We start from the raw sequence: 23,362 nt of genomic DNA on the forward strand, positions 1-23,362 counted from the left end.
AAAGTCAAGAATATTCTTAAGTACATTCAGAGGACCAAGGAATGGTTTCTTATCCTCAGTGGCAGTGATGACATAAGGGTGCAAGGGTACAGTGATGCCAGCTTTCAGAAAAACCGAGATAATTATCGATCTCAATCGGGATGGGTCTTTACCGTGAATGGAGGAGCAATGACTTGGAAAAGTTCCAACCAGGAAACTGTAGTTAAGTCAATGTGCGAATCAGAGTACATAGCAGTGAACGAAGCATAGAATGAAGGAATATGGTTGAAGAACTTCATTGGAGACCTTAGAGTTATACCAGCCATAAAGCCATAAACGAGCCTATGGAATTTTTCTGTGACAATGAAGGTGCGATTGCCTTAACCAAGGAACCGAGGGATCATGGTAGATCTAGGCATATCAACAGGAAATATCACTTCATTAGACATCAGATAGAAGAGGGACTCCTCGTAGTGAAGAGGATATCGTTAGAGGATAACCCAGCAGATCCCCTTACGAAGGGACTGAGTATGGTTAAGCACTTGCAACATGCTAGGAGCATTGAGCTGAAGGATGAAATTAGTTTAGATTAGATAATTTCGAAACATGTGATAGATAAATTGTAATTAACATTTGATGGTTAAATAAAGGAGTATTATTTATAAGTAGGTTATTGTCTTGTGTTAATTATTTACCTACTGTTTCACTTTGCACATTTTGACTTCCTGGATAATAAGATTATTCGAACAGTCCACAATCGCTCATACTTTGGAAGTAGGTATGAAAGAAGATTGTCATGAATTGGCGTATAGATTGTCTAAAAGTGTATTAGACATAGCAAAAGACTGCTACAACATTCATGAGTAGTTATGAAATAAGATTTGAGTATTGGAATAAACCTACACTCACTTGAATCACTTCATGGAATTAATCACGAGTGATTGTGAGATGATAATATCATGTAGTCTTTAAACCTAGTTATATGGTTTATTGTTTGCGAGTTGTTTGTGCATTGATAATGTGTAAATGTATCAGTAACTTGATGTTATAAAAAGCATTGTTGTGCATGATTTTATGAGTGAATTGTAAATGCATATAAGTCGATGTTTATATATTCCTTTTATCCTAATAGGGTAAAAGCGATATCTTGGGCCCCTCGATGATTTGGTTTGACTTATATGTCGGGCTCGGTCAGGACTGAATTGATGTGTTCAATAATGTTCTATGTCAAACAAATCAAAGATCGAGAAACAAACTGATGGACAATAAGTATGACCATGTCTCATGTAGTTGTCAACACGATATCTTGAGAACGGAGGACTATATGATCCCTTATCTGAAGGATGAGTCAGAGTTCGACAGCAGATTTTGAGAGCTACGATTGCTAATCAGATTTTGAATTCGTACTTGCATTTATAGTTATTAGACTTATCCAAGTGGGAGACTGTTGGATTAGTGTCTAAGTCCATAACTTTATTTGGTATGTACTTGACCCGGTTGTAGCATGGTCGTTTTAGGTTGCCTTCACCAAAGCAACTTGACTAGATAATTAGTGGAGAAAGAGGTTATTATGGTTTATTAATATATTATAAGAATACTATATTAAAAGAGAAATTATATTAGTTAATTAATACTGATCAAGAATTCATTGAGAAATTAATTTTGTGATCAAAAATAGATTAATTGAACCTAAGGGGAATGAAATTGAAATTATAAGATAATTGGATTTTGGGTTGTGGATCTTATAGATTAAGGGGGTGGACGAAATTAGGGTGGAAGCCCACCTTGAAATCGTCCAAGCCTCATTCTAGAATGTTCCATTGGACTGCTTAAGACCTAAGTTATCCAATTAGGGTTTTGACTGAAACCCTAACAACACCACTATATAAGGGACCCCAGGGCATCCAAAATCGGCTACCAAAAGAATCCTAGAGTCCTTAGAGCCGATTGTGTGCCTCCATATCCTCTCTCTCCAAGATTATCCTTTTTTCCTTGGTGTTTGTGATCGATTAGAGGTATTACATTTGTGATACTAAGCTCTAAAAGCTTGAAGATTCTTGCAACAATCAAAAGGTAATCATCTAAATCTGTTTTATATGTTATTTTGATTTTGATATGCTAGATCTAGGGTTTATAAGCTTTGGATAATTTTGCATGTACAATAGAGAAACCTAGATCCAAAGATTTAGGGTTTTGCATGTGCACCATATGATTGATGTTTTGCTCAAAACCCATCAAAACTCTACCAAGGGAAGGTAGGTATCCCAGCTACCACCGAAGTCCAATACGCATGCTCGCATCATATCCTCCAATGTTTGGATGGTCTGCTTGCTCTGACCATTCGTCTGCGGGTGGAAGGCGGTATTGAAGTGCAGACGAGTACCCAACTTGTTGTGAAATTTCTTCCAGAATTTGGAAGTAAACCGCATGTCTTTGTCAGAAATCACGGAGACTGGCACTCCGTGTCGGGCCACAACCTCCCGAATGTAGTTGTCAGCCAGCTTCCCAGACGATATGCTCTCCTGGATCGGTATGAAATGGGCACTCTTAGTCAACCGATCCACGATGACCCATATCGAATCCATTCCTTGTTTGGTCCTGTGAAGCTTGGTGATGAAATCCATGGTGATATCTTCCCATTTCGACATGGGAATATCCAATGGTTGCGTCTTGCCGTGAGGCCTCTGTTCGTCTGCCTTGACCTTCCTGCAGGTCAGGCATTTCTCGACGTACGAGGCTACATCCCGCTTCATGTAGTGCCACCAGTATTCAGGATGAAGATCTATGTACATCTTCATCGCCCCAGGATGGATAGAAAAACTGGATTTATGGCCCTCATCCATCAAAATCTGTCGCACTTTGCCGCAGTACGGAACCCAAACCCTCCCATGCAAGGTCAGCAGCCCACGGTTGTCCATCAAAATATGCCGCACTCCGCCCCATTATCTTCTTTACTCTTAAGGATCTACCCTAAGAATTAGCTATCCCTAGTTCATTAATTCCTAAGGATCATCTTAAGGAATCGGCACGAAATCCATCGTTGCCAGGGTTTACTCAACAGGCACTAAGTCGCATAGTCGCCAGGACTTAGGCACTAAGTCTCATAGTTGTCAGGGTTTATACAACAGGCACTAAGTCGCATAGTCACCAGGGTTTAGGCACTAAGTCTCATAGTCGCCATGGTTTATACAACAAGCACTAAGTCTCATAGTCGTCAGGGTCTATCTCATTTATTGACAGTATCGTTTTCGAGAGTCCACTCGTAATACATGGCAACTGGGTTTTTAGAGTACACCGGGTGAACATCTAGTTCACAACACCTACAGGTTGCGAGCTTGCTAGTGTTTCCACAGGACTGTCTAGAATAGTCAGTGGTTGTCATCCATACTCTACTAGATGAAGGGGTCATCACTTGAGTCATCGCTTAGGTCATCCCTTAGGTCATCGCTTCTCACCATATTTTATCACTCGTATATCATCGCTCATCATTCATCTCATTTTTCATCACTCATCATTTATCTCATCACTAATCTACTCATGTTTTACCCAACACGTTTTGTAGATATAAAATACATATACAATTTAAATCATTTAAAACGTATATAAAAATCATTCATCCAGCGTAGATAGCAAGTATACAGATAATATGCACACATAGCACGTAGTTTATATAAAATACTTCATATCTATGTGTAAGATGAAAGTAACAATGCACTCACTTGTTATAGTGATGATTCCAAACTCGGCAACGCTTCGCTTTTAACGATTCTATTTTCCTTTGACGAAGCATAGCATTATTATCGCTGAGTTTTAGTCTAATATTCATTGCAACTAATTAATAGTCTAGATTCATCATTAACTCAAAGTCTACTTCATGATCTATCAAGTAAGGAACAACCAGTTATGATCATATCGGAGGTAGGGTCCGTTTGGTATACGAAGTATACAGTTTGGAAATCCCACTTTAAACACCTCACTAAATCACAGCCTAGACATCATTTTCGTAAGTAGATCAATCAATATAACGACTTTGAATCACTGATAAATCTCATCTATAACAATATTATATTTATATATAAACTATATTTAAGTATGGTAGGCTTATCTCCCTTACAGCGGGTTTTTATTAAAAATTGGGTTTCGCTGGAGCAGCATTTCCGAACCGAAAAGCTCTTTTCTTGGAGCCTCGTGGCTTCCTTCAGGTTCTAGGGGGTTTACCTAGGCGTTGGGGGGGGGGGGGGGTAGAGGCTAGAGAGAGTTTCTAGAGAGAGAGAGAGAGAGAGAAAGAGAATTGATGGTAGGTGTGAGGAACTCGGTGGCATTCGTTCATCTAATTATAGGTTGAATTAGGGTCACTCACGTCGTGAGTCCCTAGTGCTCACGTCGTGAGCTATCTAGAGACACCAAGGCTGAGTCTGGTGCTGACACGTGGCATCGTACACAGGGTGTAAATCAGTCGATTTTCAAAAAATCATAACTTTCACATACAAACTCCGTTTCGGACGTTCTTTATATCCACACGTAGGTAAAAATAAAATCTACAACCTTCATTTTGAATTCGTCGGCTAATTCTTGACCGATCTTAAAATTTAACAGTAGGATGATATTATCCTGTTAAATGACCGCGTAAAAATTGTAACGTCTTCATACAAACTTCGTTTTCGTCTGTCTTTTTATCGTCGAGATCCTATTAATTAGATCTTCAACTCTCATTTAGGTCGTGTTGGCCAAAAACCGCTCGATCTAAAATTTGAGTTTCGGGGTGTGCACTTTTAAGCCAAATCTTAGAAAAATCACAACTTCCTTATACAGAGTCAGATTTGGGCGTTCTTTTTATGCACGCTCTCGGTTTAACATATACTACAACTTTTTCTTAGATTGCTATGGCTAAAAAGTCCTCTATCGTAAATTCACTATTTACGTTTCCCAGAGCCATGTCGGTTTTGCCGTAAAACTTCGACGAACCATAACTTCTTCGTTATAACTCGGATTTCGTTCTTTATATGTACGGAACCCTTGTAACATATACTATAACTTGGCTAAGATTAATCCTTCTAAATAATCTTCCATCAAAAACACATTTTTAATGCTCATTGTCTCTAAATTGACTAGTCCGAATCTACGGGCGTTACAAACACAAATGTCCTAATGATTTGTTTATACACAACATATCAAATATAATAATAAACAACTACTTTTTTTCTAAGGAAAATTTTATATACCAAAATGCATGAAAAATTGTAATATATAAAAATAAACACTTTTAATCAATAAGTTGCTAAAGAAGACAAATATGGATATTTCTTAACCAAAAGAAATCCATGCTTGTTTTCCAAAAACCAAATATTATCAAACATAAATATAAAAAAATATAAAAAAAATCATTCTAACATATAAAACATGGCTCTGATACCACTGATGGGTTTTGATACAAAATATAAGTGTGTTTTTCATAAAAACCGGTCAACGGAAGCGTTAAATATAACAAGTTTATTTTTGGAGTTTATAAGAAAACCAAACCATCTAGGATCCATTTATAGAGGTTGGAATGATATTAAAACAATCATAGAGTGATTTAGAATAACAACCTTTGGAGCCTTTGACCCACTTGGAATTGGGGTGTTGATGAAAATAGAAAAATCAAAGAGTATGGTTTTCTCTATAAGTATCCACCGTCAAGATTAAGGCACATAGAATGCTAGTTTATCCTTGTATTCTTGAGTGACTTAAACCTTTAAGTACTTAATTCAACTCAAGGGAGCTTCTGATTACGAAACTAGCTTCAAGAGAGAGAGAGAGAGAGAGAGAGAGAGAGAGAGAGAGAGAAGTGAGAGTATAGAAGAAGTTTCGGCCACAGAGAGAAAGAGTAGAAAAAACTTGTAAAACAACTAGCCAAAAATTCATGCAAAGTCCTTCCTTCTATACACCTATGAAAGACATACATTTATATTATAATAACATAAAGCATTGGTAGCATTTTAGAAGCAGTGGGACTTAAGAAGAAGGTTGACAAGTAACCTCTTCTCTTATAAAAAGTATTTTCGGTCATGCTTAAAAAGATGACAAAATTTATCTAACTAGTTTATTTAACCATTGTATGTTAACTCATTAATATAATCATGGTTAACCAATGTGTCTAAAACTTTATACATGACTTATTAAATCATACCATATGATATAATAATTAATTATACTCTCTTTAATTATTATTTTCACAAAACAACAACTATTCCCTAATTAAATACAAGAAGTGATATTATTTATTATTAATAATATTAATAATAAACATACAAAATGTGCCAACTTGATAAAGGTGTAACCCTATATGATCATATATTATTAACAATATCACTTAATAATGATTCTTGGGCACATAGATTCAACAGGACCGTCACTCATTGTTGTTCCTAGTAAGTATTGGACAGGTCAATTTTTTATGCCAAACTACAAGTGAGAGCTAATGGAGATTAATTCCCATAGCCATAACAAGTCGGTAATATTACTATAAATAGCAGTGTCCATTTGGGTTACACGCAAGAGCAAAATAAAGCGGAATTGAAAAGATATTTATTTTAGGGACTTCTTTTGTTAAATAATCAATAGTTTAATTAATTAATTAGAAAACATAAAGAATGTGAAATATTCTAGGATGATTTGATTCTTGGATAATTACCAAAAGCCTAGATAATTACAAATACATGTGGTAATTATCTTCGGGGTTTCAAATCATCTTCCTATATATAGAGGGGTCAAAATCTAGTTTTGGGTACATGATTCCAAAGTTCAAAAACCCTATAAAAACCTAGAAGCATCTGAGCTCGTTGCCACGTCGTGGTAGATCATTTGCCATGTTGTGGTCACTACCAGATTAATTGCTCGAGTATTGTTCTTGTTTTTTCTCGAGTTATTTTTAGATTTGTTGGTGTTTTGCATCTTGGGTGCGATCACAAGAGGGGAAATATATGTTGGATTCTCAAGTTCGATCAACTGGTGAGACCTAAGAAGTCAAAGAAAAACAATATGTTATGATTCATTCTATTAAGTCCATTAAGTTGCATAGATTCTTTGTGCTAGATCTTGTAACGCTCTGTTCCGAATTGACTCCTACTTTGAGGTTGTGGCTCGAAGGTTGGTCATTATAAGGATTATGGCTTTTGGGAAGGTAAGATATAGGCCTGTTTGGGTGCGGGTGATGTATTAGAAGTGATCTGGGTGTTCGGTTCGTGTTTTGGACCATAAGGGTATTTCGGTAAAGTGCCAGTTCTGGCTTTTGTGGAAAATGAATTTTTGTTCTAAAGATCTTAAGAAAGGTTTGAGTTGTTAGAAGTGTAGGGCTTCTCTTCACCTTTCCGTGGATATAAGGATGGTTGGAATCGGGCTTATAATGAAGAAGTTATGGCCTTCGGAAGTTTCATGGTTTTCAGGCTTAGTCGAGCACACGGGGCGTACACAAAGATTACACGAGGCGTACTAGTGAAGAAGTTAGTATGTTGGGGTTACTGACCAGGATGGTCGTGAATGTTCCCCGTAGTACGTTGGGCATACCATATGTACGTTAGGCGTACTCCAGTCAGATCAGAACCCTATTTTAGGGTCTTCGACCCTATTTAAGCTCCATATCTCATAACCTAACCCTAATATCTTTAGCCTCCACCCGTCTAAACCCTATAGATCGTCATATATCATCCATGGTGGCATTTTGAGCTTATGAAGTCCATTTTTGGGGTGTTTGATCCATTTTCAAGAAGATGGAGTTTGATGTAAAGATGAGGATCAAGGAGGAGCTTATGGATCTGGCTTTTAGGACTCATTCTCAGCTTGATGAAGGTATAAAGCTTTGAACTTGATCATTCATCTCTTAAATCTACTATTGTTGGGTTTTGGTTCCTTTTTGGTCCCAATGATGAAGCTTTATGGTTCAAATTTGATTCTTAGATTGCGGGTTGCCACCCTTGATGCTTTTTAAGTCCCTAAGACAGAAATTTGCGATCTTGAAGGTCTTAATGGGTTCATGCATGAGTTAGGGTCACTTTTATGGAAGTAGAATGCCATTTTTGGAGTTTGGGTTTGTTTGGGGCATGCAAAGTCACAAATTTAGTGACTTTATGGGTTTAGACGTTAAGTATAGCTCAGATCTGTGATTTGGACTGGTGGGATCAAGTATTAAGCACTTAAAGGATTTTGTTCATGAGTTGTTTGTAGGATGGGCGTACTATGTGGTACGTTGTGCGTACAGTTTGTAACAACCCGTTATTTCAGGTCAATAGAATGTCTAAAAGTTGAGTCTTGTAATCTCTTTGTGAGGTAATAAGAATATCATCAAAAATGAAATGTTCAAAAAGCTCCATTTGAGTATACTATGTGGTAGATATCGTGATAAGGATTCCAAAAATATAAAGAACACTAAATCCGAGTTATAACGAAGGAATTATGACCAATCAAAGATTCGTAACACTATCGATAAAGCGTTGTTAAGCATAAAACAAGAAATTTCAATAAAATACTTTTTAGCCTTAGGTATCTAAATGAAAGTTGTAGATATCACTAAACCGCGAACATACATAAAAAGAACGCCCAAATCTAACTTCGTATGAGGAAGTTATGATTTACGAAGTTTCTAACCTAGCAGTAGACAGCTAAAGACTCGAATTAGAGATCAAGCGATCTTTAGCTAACACAACCTAAACGAAAGTTGAAGACCCTGACCATAGGAATACAACGATAAAAAGACTGACGAAAATGGACATCTAATGAAGAAGTTATGGAATTTAAACGGACTTTTCCTGACCCGGCCAACTAAAAATAATATAATAAAAATAAAGTCAAAACTAGCCGACGAAATCTAAACGAGAGTTGTATAGCATTCTCACACCTATGGGTGCATATAAAGAACGTCGAAATCGGAGCTCGTACGCAAAAGTTACGGATTTTACAAGTTCGGGACACAAAACCCAAGGCTGACCCAGCCTCACGACGTGAATAGTTCCGTATTCACGACGTGAGACTGTGACTGATGGGTTCCAGAGTATCAGCCACGTCAAATCTTCGAAGGGGATAGAGCTAACTCAGCCTCACGGCGTGAACAAGGCTATATTCACGACGTGAGACCCCAAAACCCTCCCTATAAATAGAAGCTTAGGGGTGTCGGGTTTAGTGCTCATTTCTTTCCATCTAAGTGACGTTGCTCTGCGTTTATACCTCTCGAAGCCTTCCCGAAGCCCCAGTTTTTATACTCGAGATCAGAAGGAAGTCTTACGCTCCCGAGGATCCCGAGAATTCCCGTTTTCTCTAGTCGAAGTTCTGCTCGATTCTTTGTCTTAACTTCTTCAAGCTACCACTTCAATCAAGTGATTTCATACCCCTTTTTATACACCTTCAAATACTTTATAATGTACTTGCAATACATTTCGGGGGAGAATACAAGTAAACACACGGTTCATCCCGAGTGAAAAAGTGAAAACTCTTGTTATACTTTGCATGCATTAGATTTATACAAAATGCATAGTATCCAGGGTAGCCATCCTTGTTAAACCATTTTATGCATTCAAGGAACTTATGATTTATGCTTTGTCAAACATTGTGAAAGAGGATAAACATTGCATACAAAACTATTATTTTAATACAGACTTAGTTGAGAATCCGTGAGCCGATTACATCTTAAATGCTACCTTTTTGTTAAAAGGTACTACCTAAAGTTCTGTCTATTATAACCAGAGTCTCCCGTTTGGAGAGCGTGTCAAATATGTATAGATCTATACGGGAAGTCATGATCCCGCGCCCTGACTGTTAGCTACAGTCCTTTGGGAGACAGTTTGTCATAACGTTTCGACGCCTGAAGACCGTCGCCACATGCATATTATGTTTAGTATGGTTATAAAATTCACCGGATGGACAATTATTATGGTATCCTGCTTTTATGAATGAATAGCTATTAAAACTATCCTTCATCTAACAAGTGCGATCTTATAGCTTTATTAATTAAAACTATGCCTCAACCTTTTTAAGCATGTCAGTTGCTTGCGATTTTCGGTCTTGGACATTAGAGACTACCTGTTATCTTAGGAAAATAAGGGATTTTCCTATATCCAAAACAATCAACTAATAGGAAAATGAGGGATTTTCCTAGTACAACTATTTACAATTCACAACCCGAACATTCATATGCATTTCATACTTTATTAAGAAAATAAGGGATTTTCTTGGAAAACGCACGAACTTTGGAATGGTATACATTGTCTCAAAACCGCTTAAGAACTCACCAACTTAATTGTTGACACTTTTTCTTTGAAATAACTTGTATTTTCAGGGAACCGCTAAGCAGGTTTGGAAACCAACTTTTGGGGATTAACACTCTGACGTTAATTACTTCTTTTGAAATATGTTTATGTATTTATCTTTTGAACATGTAATGAATAAAATTATGTAAACATTTTGAAAACTTTTTATATATGGTGGTGTGTATTTTCCTTACTATGAACTGTTATGATATTGAATATGACGTCCTCCACCCCCGAACGTTTCCGTCGTTCTGGTTTGGGGGTGTGACACAGTCCATTTGCCCAGTACGCTAAGCGTACATAAGAGGTACGTTGGGCATACGCACTCATGAGAACTTGGGCCTTAGTGGACTTTGGACCTTTGGGTCTTAAGATTTTGGGCCTGGATTTGTGGTTTGTTGGGTCTAAATGTATCTTGGGCTAATATTGGAATACTTGGCCTATTAGGCCTTGTGGCCCAATAAAGAAATGGACTTCATATCTGTGGGCCTCGGTTTAGACCAATTCTTGGATTAGGTTGGTGTGGGCCAATTGGGGTTAGGATTTTTAACTAAGGAGAAGATTGGGCTTTAGTATAAGGTCCATTAGAACTGATCAGGCCCAATTTGGAAAACTGTGTCATTGATGGTTTTATAGACATTATAATGTTGGGTTTTTGTTTTGGGTTTGGTCCTTAGTTTTGGATTATACTGAGCTAGGGGTAAAATGGTCATTTTACCCCATGCATGGATTAAGGATTATGGTATGGGACCCAATTTCTAATTGGGTATATTGATTGGTAGTGATGAATCGGGAAGCTGGCGGGGCAGCAGCTAAGGAATTCATGTGGGAAGCTTCTGCAGTGCGAGGTGAGTCTTTTCACCATACCAATGGGTTTAAGGCACCAAGACTGGTCTATTTATTTAGTTGTGATGATTATTATGAATGTGTTATCGATACATTATGTATTATGTATGTGACCATGTGGGGGTTCCCATGGAAATTAGTTATATGTGGTATGCTAGTTGATTGTGTGGTATTTGATATGCTAGTTGTCTTTGTGATGCTTGCATGGAAGACCCAGGAGGTTCCCGTGGCAGTGGATTATGACCATGTGGGGGTTCCCATGGCACATGGTATAAGAGTCTGGAAGGTTTCCATGGCATCCCAGTACGTTTATTTTGCATGATTTGTATTTGGTAGTAGAGACCCCGGGGGGTTCCCGTGGCAGTGGATTGTGACCATGTGGGGGTTCCCATGGCACATGGTATAAGACCTTGGAGGGTTTCCATGGCAACCCATATGTTTGTATGCATGGCTTATGTGATATATATGTGGCTTTTATAGCTAATATGGTATGTGTTATGTGGATTGTGTGTAGGGTATGCTATGGGGGACTCACTAAGCTTTGTGCTTACGGTTTGCACTTTTGGTTTCAGGTGGCATCGATTGGAAAAGAAGGGTTCGAATTGATCGCAGTGCACACACCTATGATTTCCGCAATGAATGATTTTGGGATGAACTTTGATAAATGTTTTACTTAATGATGATTTGAAATGTTTGAAATCAATGGTATCAATGTTTTAGCTATATTAAAAATGAAATGTGTACCCTTGATTTTTGAGTCGTTACAGATTTGGTTATTACGAGTCTATAGATTAAAAACATATTATTTCTTCTTTTATCCCGATTTGGTCTTTGATTAGGCCCGTAACCTATCAGGTTTCACCATCGAGTTAGCAGGCTAAGAAATATCATAACTAGTTTACACGTCCCACTTAGACATTTTATGTGTTATGCTTATAGATTTGTGAATATTTGTTAATGGTCTACGTTTTTTAATTATATTAATTCCACTGTTGTAAAAATCCCGATTAATCTCTGCTTAATCCCTAGGCGCTACTCGACCGACTAGAAGGCGTCTAGCGATTAATCTCTGCATACATAATAAGTTAAACTGTATAAAACGATAAAATTTTAACATTTTGAAGAACTTTTATCTCAATGGAAACTATTTCAGGCATGATTACTATGTATTAATCATATTAATCAATTTTGTTACGATATTAGTGGTACTTACGAACTTTGATATGATATTACTCATATTTAATTTTTTTAAAATTCAATAAATTATCAATTAATGGTCCCCGATTAATTCTCCGTTTAATCTCCGCCTAGCCGATTAATCCCTTAACCCCAGTCCTCCGACTAGCTAACGTCGAGCATTTTTTACAACCTTGATTAATTCCCACTTATAGGTTAGTTTTACTTGTGAACATTTGGGCTTCATCAACACACCTACCACCCAACTATAGAATAAGTCTATAGTGACATGTTAAAAACAAACATATATTTCATTAATGGAAATTATCATTATATATGTACAAAACCATTTATTTTTAACTTTTTTGAATTGAAATTCAGAATAATATGAGAACTTTGTTTCTTTCTATTAATAGATGCTTTTACTCCATTCATTTTCCTATAATATCCTTTCTTTGTTGACTGAATCTCTTAGATTCTGCTTTGATCTGTTAAACTCCACTTATTTGGCAAGTATAATGTTCTTCATTAAATCAAGCAGCTTGAGCTCATTGGCCGAGCTTGAAGGCCTACTAGATTTGGGAGTGAATTTCGACCGGTTGCAAGTTATTTTAAGAGCAAAAAGAAGTAAAAAAATTTAGTTAATCAGGAAAATGAATGAGTAAATGTTTACAAAGTGAAGTTTTGTTATGGTTTTACTAGATTTAAATAGACTTTGGATAAAATAGTATGTATGGATTCTAGTGAAACCATAAAGGGCTATTATTGTAATATGTGAAGTTTTTGCCCATAATATGGTGATTGGAAAAACTATTTCCTATTCTAGTGTGGTTTCAAAAGTATTTACCATATTAGTATTACTCTAATTTAAAAACTACTATACTCCTTCATATATGAAGTTTTGGGTTGGAAAACAAAAAGCAATTGAATATGTGTTTGGAAACTAGAAAGAGTCTTATGTCACTTACCAAAATATATAGGCGCATTTTAAAAGTTCAACCCAATAACTATAGTTGAATGGTGTGTTTCAAGATCGACCGATGTAGCTGAAGTTGGCTACAATCACCATTTAATGAAATATTGTTATTTTGTAATCCGAAATCCTAAGGGAAAATGACACATTAGCCCTACTAAGTATTGCATATTTGCTCATTCAGTCGCTTAAGTTATTTTCGTGTTTTATGAGGGAACAAACTTGTTAGTGACCTGTCCATGTCCATTTAGTCATTGTACCTCCTTTAACCGGTTAATAGCGCCATAATTAAATGAAATGCCACATAATAATCTTTTTTATTAAAAGAGGGCCACGTTGATTAGGCATCTGGTTGAAAAACATCCCTGACTTCTTTCAGACATTTCCATCGAACAGTTTATGTGCACAATTCATCCTTGACTTCTTAGGTGGTATTTGGCTAAGCTTATGAGTTTTCATAAGCACTTTTCAACTTATAGCTTATAACTTATAAGTTGATAAGTTATGGGGGACTTACTTATAGATTTTGACTTATTTCCGGCATGGCACCTTGATAAGCTATTCCTATTCAAACACTCTTTTTAGCTTATACCGGTGTGGAACCGGTAATAAGCTAAAAAGGAGCTTAAATAAGCTTAGCCAAACACCCTCTTATCTAGAATAAGCGACAATGAAAACTAACTTTTGGATGCAAATCCATTAGTAGTGGAAGGAAACAAGAGCAGATCATGTAAATGGAAGCTATCTATCATGCTGGTGTTCAACGCTAAAGAGGAAGGAGAAAGGAGGAAGACGATGGTGGAATCGTTGAGGTTGAATGAAGGAGGTCGTTGGTGTTCAACTTACTAAATGTATAGTTAGTTATAAGAGTAAAAAAGATACCAATTCCCTCTAGAATCCATATCTGGTACCAATATTGCATTCTTCACAAATTTGCGAACATATTTAAAGGACCATGGATGATGAATTGGAAATGTGTGATCTCTTCCTTCTGATCCTTTCCATACAGGCTGATAAGTAACCTACTTCAAAGCTTCCTGAAATTATAAGTTGCAACAAATTTAGCAAAAAATGGAGGTCGGTTACAGAAAGAACATATGAAAGAAATAGCTACGAAAGCTTGAATACACACCCACACCTGTAAGGCGTCTTGCATTGTTGTTTCTCACACAAAAAGAAGCTAATAGTTGTGAAAAATGGAATATAGAAAAGATCAACATCCTACTTCCGGTGAACTCTTACAACACTTTTCAAAAGCCTTTTGGATTCTAAAGTAATCAAATATGCCCACAAGCAGTAGTTAATTGAGTACTGCAGAGATCGACAATCAAGATAAAACAGGTTAAAATGGATAATAAAATTGCATTTCTGGGAAAAGAAAGAACATACTTGTGAGAATTTTAGAGTGAGAAAGAATTATGAGAGAAGATGAAGCGGGAGGAGGATTTTTTTGACATTTCAAAGTCAATGCTTTTGGAAAATGGGTTAATGTTGATGTAGCAAAGGGATAACTGGTTACCCATTCATTTTGTCTAAAGTGATCAAATCGACCCAACAAAAACCACTTTATTCCCTTTAAAGGCACAAAAAAAAAAAACTTTAAAGACTTAATTGGCAAAGTCGTAATACATAATAGGTTTGTTGCGTTACTTTTCCAAATCCAAAATGTATGTTCGTAACAAGACATTACAGATTAGTAATCCAAAAATAATGCGGTCATTTCCTTTTATTTTGTCATTCCAAAAGGTCATATTTAAAAAAATAATAAAATAAAAAAAAATCCTGAAAATCAAACCTATAAAATAAATTCATTTGTGGTGTATGTTCGATCGAGTAAGATGGATCTAGGGTTCTTCAGATCAAAGCTAAATCTTTGGTTATGTTGGTTCTTCAAAACTAGACTAGAAGAACAAGTTTAAGCTTCATGGGAATAATATGTTTGAAATTTGTGGTGACTTGTGATAAGGTGAAGAGGGAAAAAAACTAAGAAGAGGGAGGCAAGAGGGGCTAGAGGATTGATTTTCCGGTGAGTTATAGACGTTGGCTAAGGGTGTGTGTGTGTGTGTGTGTGTGTGTGTGAGAGAGAGAGAGAGAGAGAGAGGGGTCAATGGTGACCTGCAGAGTAGATCGTTAACAAAAGAGAGAATGAGAGGGACTGGTACATGGTCATCGGCCCCCATCCGAAACGCAAAGGGGTGAGGGATTGTATATTTGGCTCCTTGTTAATTCTATAAAATAAAAGAAATAAACAAATTATAAATTTAGAAAAAAAAAATACAAAAAGAATGTAGTAGTACAATCATTTTACATCGGCTAGGGATCAAAATTTAAATGAAAAAAAAAATCATAGAGATGATGAAAAGAATGAGGTTAGGGATGAAAGTGAAACTTGAAAATTACCCCGAAACATATGGAATATACTCTTTTATGAATGGTCAAGATTCAAGACTATTATATCATAAGTGGTACCAAAGTATAGAAATAATGTTGAGTCTGAAATCCTTCCTATATTAAACGGTTTGGTAATTACAAGACATGTTATTTGTTTAAATTTTGGAGAATTACAAGTAGTACTAGCCAAATCTTTTGGCGAAAAGTCCTTGAATGGAGCCAGCCAAAATATAAAGTGTTAGGATGAGACAAAAGATGGTATAAATACGAAGAAGAATCCAGTTGAGGGACCAAGGTACAACCTTGTTGTGCACAAAGTACATCTCAACAAGGAAATAAATGGTCAAAGGCCAGAAGATGACGGACCCTGCAAATGCCACGACTTGGTTGAAGTAAGGGAACATCATCCCTACTGACATGGTCAATATCACGTATATCGTCCGAAAGCATATTCTAACAGGATTCACACTTTTTATAGTAATAAACAAACAGACCCTAACATCCCTTTCCCTTGCTAACATGCTTTCTGGGAACTTTTCAGCATACCATCTTTCCACAATTGCAAACAATGTCTGACTGTATATCTGCCAACATGCACACAATTTAAATTCAAATTATGATGTCTTAAATTAAATATCATTACCTGATACCCTCCAACCAGATGGAGAACAATGCATGCGTTACCAAAGTCTATGAGCCAGAATGGTTCATAGAATCCAAAGCCAGTCAAAAGATTCCCAGGAGTCGAATCTCCAAAGGCTGCATACCCACAACCACCACAGCATAGGTAGAAGAAACTAGTTGTAAAGATTGCAATGCTGGAAGCCTTCTTCATTGTCTCTTTTTGAGATGGGGGTGTCTTCAAAGTGCTCTATACCACCAATCATCAAACACACAGCATTTCATGAAAAAACAAGGACACATCACACCATATATACCTGTATTTCAAGAAGGATGAGCGAAAACGTAAATGAAAATGCAATGTCTCCAAGAGCTGAGCAACCAGCCATACTTTTTGTGTGGGGTTGGTTGTTGAGATGCCATTGATGCTACCTTGGATCTTCCCTTGTCCTGTCCAATTTCCATCACTTCATCAGATGCTTTGCTTTTTAATTGATGATCGATTCAGACTTGAGAGAGATGCATACCTATTACTTGGGCCAATCAACGTCCCATTCCAATAAAAGAATAGGTGAAGGACATGGTTGCAGCAATAACCGATAGCCATTTTGTATGAAAAATGTTGGGTATTTGAGACGCTGCTATTTCAACAATTCCAAACAAAAGCATATAGTAGGTATCCTCATATTCGCAAGCAGCTTCATGCCCTTCTTTGTGGTAGCAATTTGATTGCCTAATTGCCCTGTCAAAACCTTCAAACTTCAACATTTCATAGCAACTAATTGTTGCTAACACAATAGAATTTCAATTTGTAGAAAATTTAGCATACCTCATGCTAATCGCAGATGTAATTGTATACACAACTCCTATTTTGAATATACTGAAATATACCAAGCATCCACATACCCATCCATTTTTCTTTCCTGAAATCCAAGTACAAAGTTGTAAATGTAAATCGATGATTATGAACCACAAGTCAAAATAATAATAATAATAATAATAATAATAATAATAATAATAATAATAATAATACAAGCTCACCTAAAATACTCTGAACTGCCAGCAAGTAGGAGCGGTTCATAATCATGGTGGTGGTGCCATTATTGGGGTTAGGGTTAGCATAAAGATGGATGTCACAGATAAAGGATGCAGAGACGAGGGTAAAAAAGGCGAAGAGTAAAAGAGACAATGGACCAGCAATCCACCCCAGCTGTGCCATGCTCCATGCCAAGGATAGAACACCTGATCCTATTACTCCTGTTATAATATGTGCTAGGGTTGTCCATACATTGCCTTCAATCAAAAACACAAATATCAATTCAATAACATCATCATTGTCATCAAGTTCCTACACCCTAGTATATATCGTCAGAAACAAAATTAACCGCATCGCCTTATGAATTTAAAATTAATTCACTGAGAGAAGTAGACTCGACCTGTTAGTTTATGAGGTGAGGTTTGCAACAATGGCGTCTGCTGGTCTCGTCCAGCCATTGGTCGATTCTTCTGTGTTCGATATGTGATAATACATATCTGTTTTTTTATTTATATGATTTTTTTATCTAAATTTCATATAAATTTATTTTTAAAAAATATAAATACATATTTTTATGTTTTTTATAAATAAAAAATAAAATCTTAAAATTATTAATATATTTTTTAGAAATATTGATATCTATTTCTATGTATCTAGAAATATATCAATCAAAAGAGTTTTTATATGAAAAAAAGTAGTTATATTTCTAAATACATAAAGATACATATTTATATTTTTAGAGAAATATAAATATATATATATATATATATATATATATATATATATATATATATATATATATATATATTTTTAGAAGCATGCATATGTATTTATATGTTTTTATAAGTATAATGGCGTATTTATACGTCTATAGAAATATAATATGTATTCTTACATTTTTTTAAAGTATAAATACATAATTTTACGTTTTTAGAAGTATAATTACATTTTTAGATATAAATGTGTATTTATACTTTTACAGAAAAATATGCATTTTTACGTGTTTTTAGAAGTATAATTGTATTTTATTTTCGCATAAATGCTTTTTTTATTTATATATTTCTATGTTTATAAAAATATGTATCTATATTTCTAAAAAGGTTATTTGTATTTTTTTTTTAAAGTGTATTTATGTGATTTTTAGTTAAACTTTTATAGTGTATAAACACGTCTTTTCTACATAAATAATATGAGAAATGAAAATTCATACTTATTTTAAGAACATAAAAAAATTATAAAATTAAAGGTTTTTTGTATAATATTTCAGAAGATCGTCAATGTCTAGTTGCATCTCACTTTTGCTTCCTCCTTCATGCTTTAACATTAACATATGATATATGTTGATATAGTTGTTGCGAAGTATGATAATAACGGTATTTATCTATTTAATTATTGAGTAAACTTTTCAAAATATTGAACATATTCTCTTAGAAAAAATAAAATAAATATATGATATCGCATCAAAAGATTATAAAAGCATGTATATCAACCACTCAATCGATAATATATAATTTTAAAATACTCAAAAAACGGTATTTTAATATTAAATAATTTTTCTTGGTTTATGGATCATTCGTAAGATACTTAAACACTTTTATTAATCACTGTCTTACTTAAGGGTGTTCAAAATTCGATTCTAAAGATCAATAAAACAAAATTAATAAAATGAGGTTGTGACTATATTCCACCTTATTCTTAATTTAAAAATTAGAACCCCACCTCTTGATTTTTAAACTTAAAATCCAGCACGTGTTGAACCGACAAAACCCCAAGTTTCTATATCCGGTTTGCAACCAAACCTATTTGAAATTGAACTTGTTTAAATCCATCCATTTCTTGTTTCATAAATATTAAATCTTCAAGCGTGGTTATATTTCATCAGATGAAGGCCCTTCTTACTTACATCATAGAAGGAATGAGGGTTTTTTAAAGGGAGAGGTAAAGGGAGGGAGAGAGAGAGAGGGAGAGAGAGAGAGTATACATTGCTATTTCTGTTTGTGAAAATGTATTTTTGCCACATGGATCTCTCTCTCTCTCTCTCTCTCTCTCTCTCTCTCTCTCTCCCCGGTGGTTGAGTGCAAATATGGTGGTTCCCCTGGATGTAGAAATGACAACAATGCCTTCCCCATTCGTTGATAGACGGCAGCTAGGGTTCCGACAGCAGTGCGTAAAGGTTAGAGTTGCGATGGCAAATCAGTTTAACGATATTAGTCAAACAAATCAGAATCATGCTAGGGTTCCAATGGACTTCGAGTATGTAAATGTGGGTTGTACTCTGGTGAATGATCAATCTTCCAGTAAAGAAAGGTGGTTGATTTGAGAGATTTCTGGTGAATTTTGATAAAACATAGAGAAACTGGAGAAGATGAAAAGTTATCTTGAAGAAAAAGAAATGTAAAGAGATAGGTAAACACTATATACGAGAAAAGAGAGAGAAAGAGAATAAGCATGAAGGAACTCCGGCAAGAATGGTGTCTGGCGACGGTGGTTCCATTCACCGGTGGTGGAGGATGGAGCTGGTGATGAAGGGGCTTCTATGGGAGGGGTTTGGGTTATTTTCTTTTATTTATCTTTTTGTTTTATGTTAAAACAAAAATCAAATTAATTTATGTATTTCAGCAATTAAAAAAATAGAAAATATAAATTATAAGGGTATATTCGTCTTTTTAAGTGTGTAAGGACCAAAATCACTAAAAAGATTAGAAATGGGACCAGTTTTGCACCGCCAAACTTTTTTGGACCAAATCCATATACTTTTGACAACCACAGAGACCATTTTTACAATTTTGTCTAGGAAATGAATTGAAAAAGAATAAACTTTTAAAAGGAAAAATCTACACAAGAATATATAAAGTGAACAAATAAAGTGTCAATTTTGAAAACACAGTTGTAAAAAAATTTAAAAGAAAAAATATTTATTAAAAACAAACCAAGTTTTAGAAAAATATTTAAAATAAAGTTGGAAAACTTTTATAAAAAGCTTGGACCAAATTTGAGAAAAAAGGGACTAATATAAAACATGAAAATTGGGTGGGCTGCCATGAATCCAAATTCGAAAAAAAATTATAAAAAAAAAAAAAAAAAAAAAAAAAAAAAAAAAAACAACAACAACAACAGGGACTATTTCTGTAACTTTTTCTCACTCTGGGACCATTTCTGTTTATTTGAAAACTACAAGGAGCAAAAAGAAAAAGAAAAAGAAAAAGTACTATAGGTTATCTGGTCTTGGGATCCGTATTGTGAAATGTAATGTATATAATTTTGGAGAAAAATACTAACCAAATCTTTTGGAAATCAATCCTTGAAGGGAAGCAGCGAAAGTAAAAATTGTTAGAAGCATACAAAAAATGGTATAAATACGAAGAAGAATCCAGGTGGTTGTCCAAGGGAGAATCCTGTTGTACAGAAAGTACATCTCAACAGGGAAATATATGGTCAAGGGCCAAAAGATGATTGATCCTGAAAAGGCGAGGACTTGATTGAAGTAAGGGAATAAAATCGCTACTGTCGTTGTCAAAACAACATATGTAGTTCGAAAACATAACCTAAAAGGGTTCACTCTTAAACTCCCAATCCCAACATCCATTTCCCTTGTCATTATCTGGAACTTTTCCGCATACCATCCTTCCACAATAGCAAACAATGTCTGACTATATATCTGTAATCAAATCAATGTATCTTAATCAACAAGAAAGAAACAAGACTGAAAAACCACAATCAAAAGTACCTGATAACCCCCAACTAAGTGGACAACAATGCATGCATTACCAAAGTCTACAAGCCAATACGGTTCATAGAATCCAAACCCAGTCAAGAGATTCCCAGGAGTTGAATCTCCAAAGGCTGCATACCCAGATGCACCACAGCAGATGTATAAGGAAGCAGTTATAAGGACTCCAATAGTGGACGCCTTCTTCATGGTCTCTTTTTGAGGCGGAGGTGACTTTAAAGTGCTCTACAACAGAAAAAAAATATATATATATATATATATATATATATATATATATATATATATATATATATATATATATATATATATATATATATATATTATTGCTTGAGCCAAATATTATTATTATGCCTGGCATACCTCACCTGTATCTCAAGAAGGATTAATGAATATGTAAACGAAAATAAAATATCCCCGATAGCTTCGCCAACCAACCATACTTTCTGACTTGGATTACTAGTTGAGATTCCATTCATGCTCCCTTCAATCCGCCCTTGTCCTGCCATATTCAACTTCTTCATCTTTACATGTACATGCATTATTAATTTATGCTCCAACAACAACATTTACCTATTACTTGGGCTATCCCAAGTCCTATTCCAATACAGGAATAGGTCAAGGACATGGCTGCAGCAATAATTGAGAGCCATTTCGTATGAAAAATGTTGGGTATTTGAGAAGCCACTATTTCAACAACACCAAACGCAACCATATAGTATTCATTCTTGTATTCACAATCACCCTCATGCCCTTCTTCATGGTAACAATTCGATTGCCTAATTGCTCTATTCACCAAACAAATTCAGTATCTAATATATCTACTAAACACAAAATAGGAAATCAGAAACTGTTGGAATGAATGAATCATGCATTAACTGTGATTGTAAAAAAAAAATTGTACATTACTTACCTCTTAGGCAGAAAAACGTAAGTTCCATACTTCCAATAAGGTACAAATATAAAATTGGTAAAAAAAAAAAAAGTTATTAAGCATAACATACCTCATGCAGATTCCGGATGTGATTACATAGACAACTCCTGTTTTGAATAGACTGAAGTATACCAAGCATCCACATATCAATCCATTCTTATATCCTGTGATCGGAAGTACAAAAGGAGATAGATATTAAGTTGCAGCCTGGAAGTGCGTGCGTGGTGCTTATAAATTATAAATTATAATAACACGATCGGCCTCACCTAAAATCGTGTGAACCGCCTGCAGGTAGGAGTGGTTTAAGGTAATGCTAGGGTGAATGTTGCTGATAAGGAAGGCAGACACAAGGGAGAAGAATGCGATGAGTATAATAGATAGTGGGCCAGCAATCCAACCCAGCTGTGCCATGCTCCAAGCCATTGATAAAACCCCTGACCCTATCACTCCAGCTATCAAATGTGCTAGGGCTGTCCATACGTTTCCTTCCCCATCCACAACACAAACCAAACAGATAAATACCTCATAAAATTCAATACCCCCAAACACCACCAGAATCTACTCTATACCTTTAAAAAATCAACTTAACAAATAACCTTTTTTCCCCTTAAATTCAGCTCGTCTCATGTCTTTATTGGTTCGTTTGATTTTCTAATTCATGGAGCACGCATATAAGGAGGAGTGAAGTAGAGCATACCAGTGAGTTTAAGAGCTGAGGTCTGCAGCAATGGCATCTGGTCTTCTTCCTCTTCGTAGTCTTCTCCGGGCATTTTTCCTATCCTTGATTCTTCCCTGATATACGAGATAATACGTGGTTTTGTGTTTTGGAACATAAATATTTATCTGATTGGTGGTCGCTTTCCTTGATCTCCAAAGATTCCTCCCAGAAGACTTCCGGAAAAAGGGGTGGTTCTTTATAAAGTTATATTTATATATGAAAAATAATATTCATGTTTGTAAAGTTTCTGAGGTTGGTAGATTGTCTTTAAGGGTTTTTTTTTTTTTTTTTTAATTATGAGGATATAAACAAGAATACCATCTACTCTCTTAATCATTACCATGAGGCAGTGACCATTTAAACAAACAAACAAAAAAAAAACAACTCGCATTGTCCTTCTAAAGCTAAAAAAGATTTATGGTGTTATAAATTACTTTATTAAACTTATAATTTCATCTATTTTGCATCAAATATTATATATTTAAAATAAAAATATTCAAGATCAAAATTAAAAAATAAAGACTTTAAAGAATAAAGACTTTAAAGGTAAAAAATGATAAATAAATAAAAAATGAAATGGAGATAATATTTGACTATCACTTTTTAAAATCAAATCCAGTTCACATGTTCATAACATTTATTTAAGTTTAAATACATCTTATTGTTAAGACCAACAGGATAAAG

General features: G+C 35.2%; 1 protein-coding gene and 1 pseudogene across 3 annotated transcripts; both read right to left on the reverse strand.

The window, feature by feature from the left end:
- Positions 1 to 15,738: 15,738 nt before the first annotated feature.
- LOC144997141 (putative amino acid permease 7) lies at positions 15,739 to 17,845 on the reverse strand (annotated as a pseudogene). The gene is made up of 7 exons (XR_013659711.1): positions 17,700 to 17,845; positions 17,305 to 17,556; positions 17,093 to 17,186; positions 16,791 to 17,005; positions 16,581 to 16,713; positions 16,286 to 16,513; positions 15,739 to 16,226 (listed from the first exon to the last, which is right to left on the reverse strand). The product of XR_013659711.1 is annotated as a putative amino acid permease 7 (transcript).
- Positions 17,846 to 19,101: 1,256 nt separating this feature from the next.
- LOC145048949 (putative amino acid permease 7) lies at positions 19,102 to 22,943 on the reverse strand. Of its 2 annotated transcripts, none has more exons than XM_078997602.1 (7): positions 22,658 to 22,943; positions 22,227 to 22,445; positions 22,031 to 22,124; positions 21,600 to 21,814; positions 21,395 to 21,528; positions 21,027 to 21,254; positions 19,102 to 20,957 (listed from the first exon to the last, which is right to left on the reverse strand). In XM_078997602.1, the coding sequence occupies exons 1-7, from the start codon at positions 22,791 to 22,793 to the stop codon at positions 20,574 to 20,576; spliced, it is 1,410 nt and encodes a 469-aa protein (XP_078853728.1). In that variant the 5' UTR covers positions 22,794 to 22,943; the 3' UTR covers positions 19,102 to 20,573. The 2 variants fall into 2 exon arrangements, with proteins under 2 accessions (XP_078853728.1, XP_078853729.1); XM_078997603.1 differs by having other exon boundaries at positions 22,530 to 22,943.
- Between the last annotated feature and the right edge of the window lie 419 nt (positions 22,944 to 23,362).

This window comes from Lactuca saligna, chromosome 5 (genome assembly GCF_052625555.1).
Source record: "Lactuca saligna cultivar CGN05327 chromosome 5, ASM5262555v1, whole genome shotgun sequence".
NCBI classification, from domain to species: domain Eukaryota; kingdom Viridiplantae; phylum Streptophyta; class Magnoliopsida; order Asterales; family Asteraceae; genus Lactuca; species Lactuca saligna.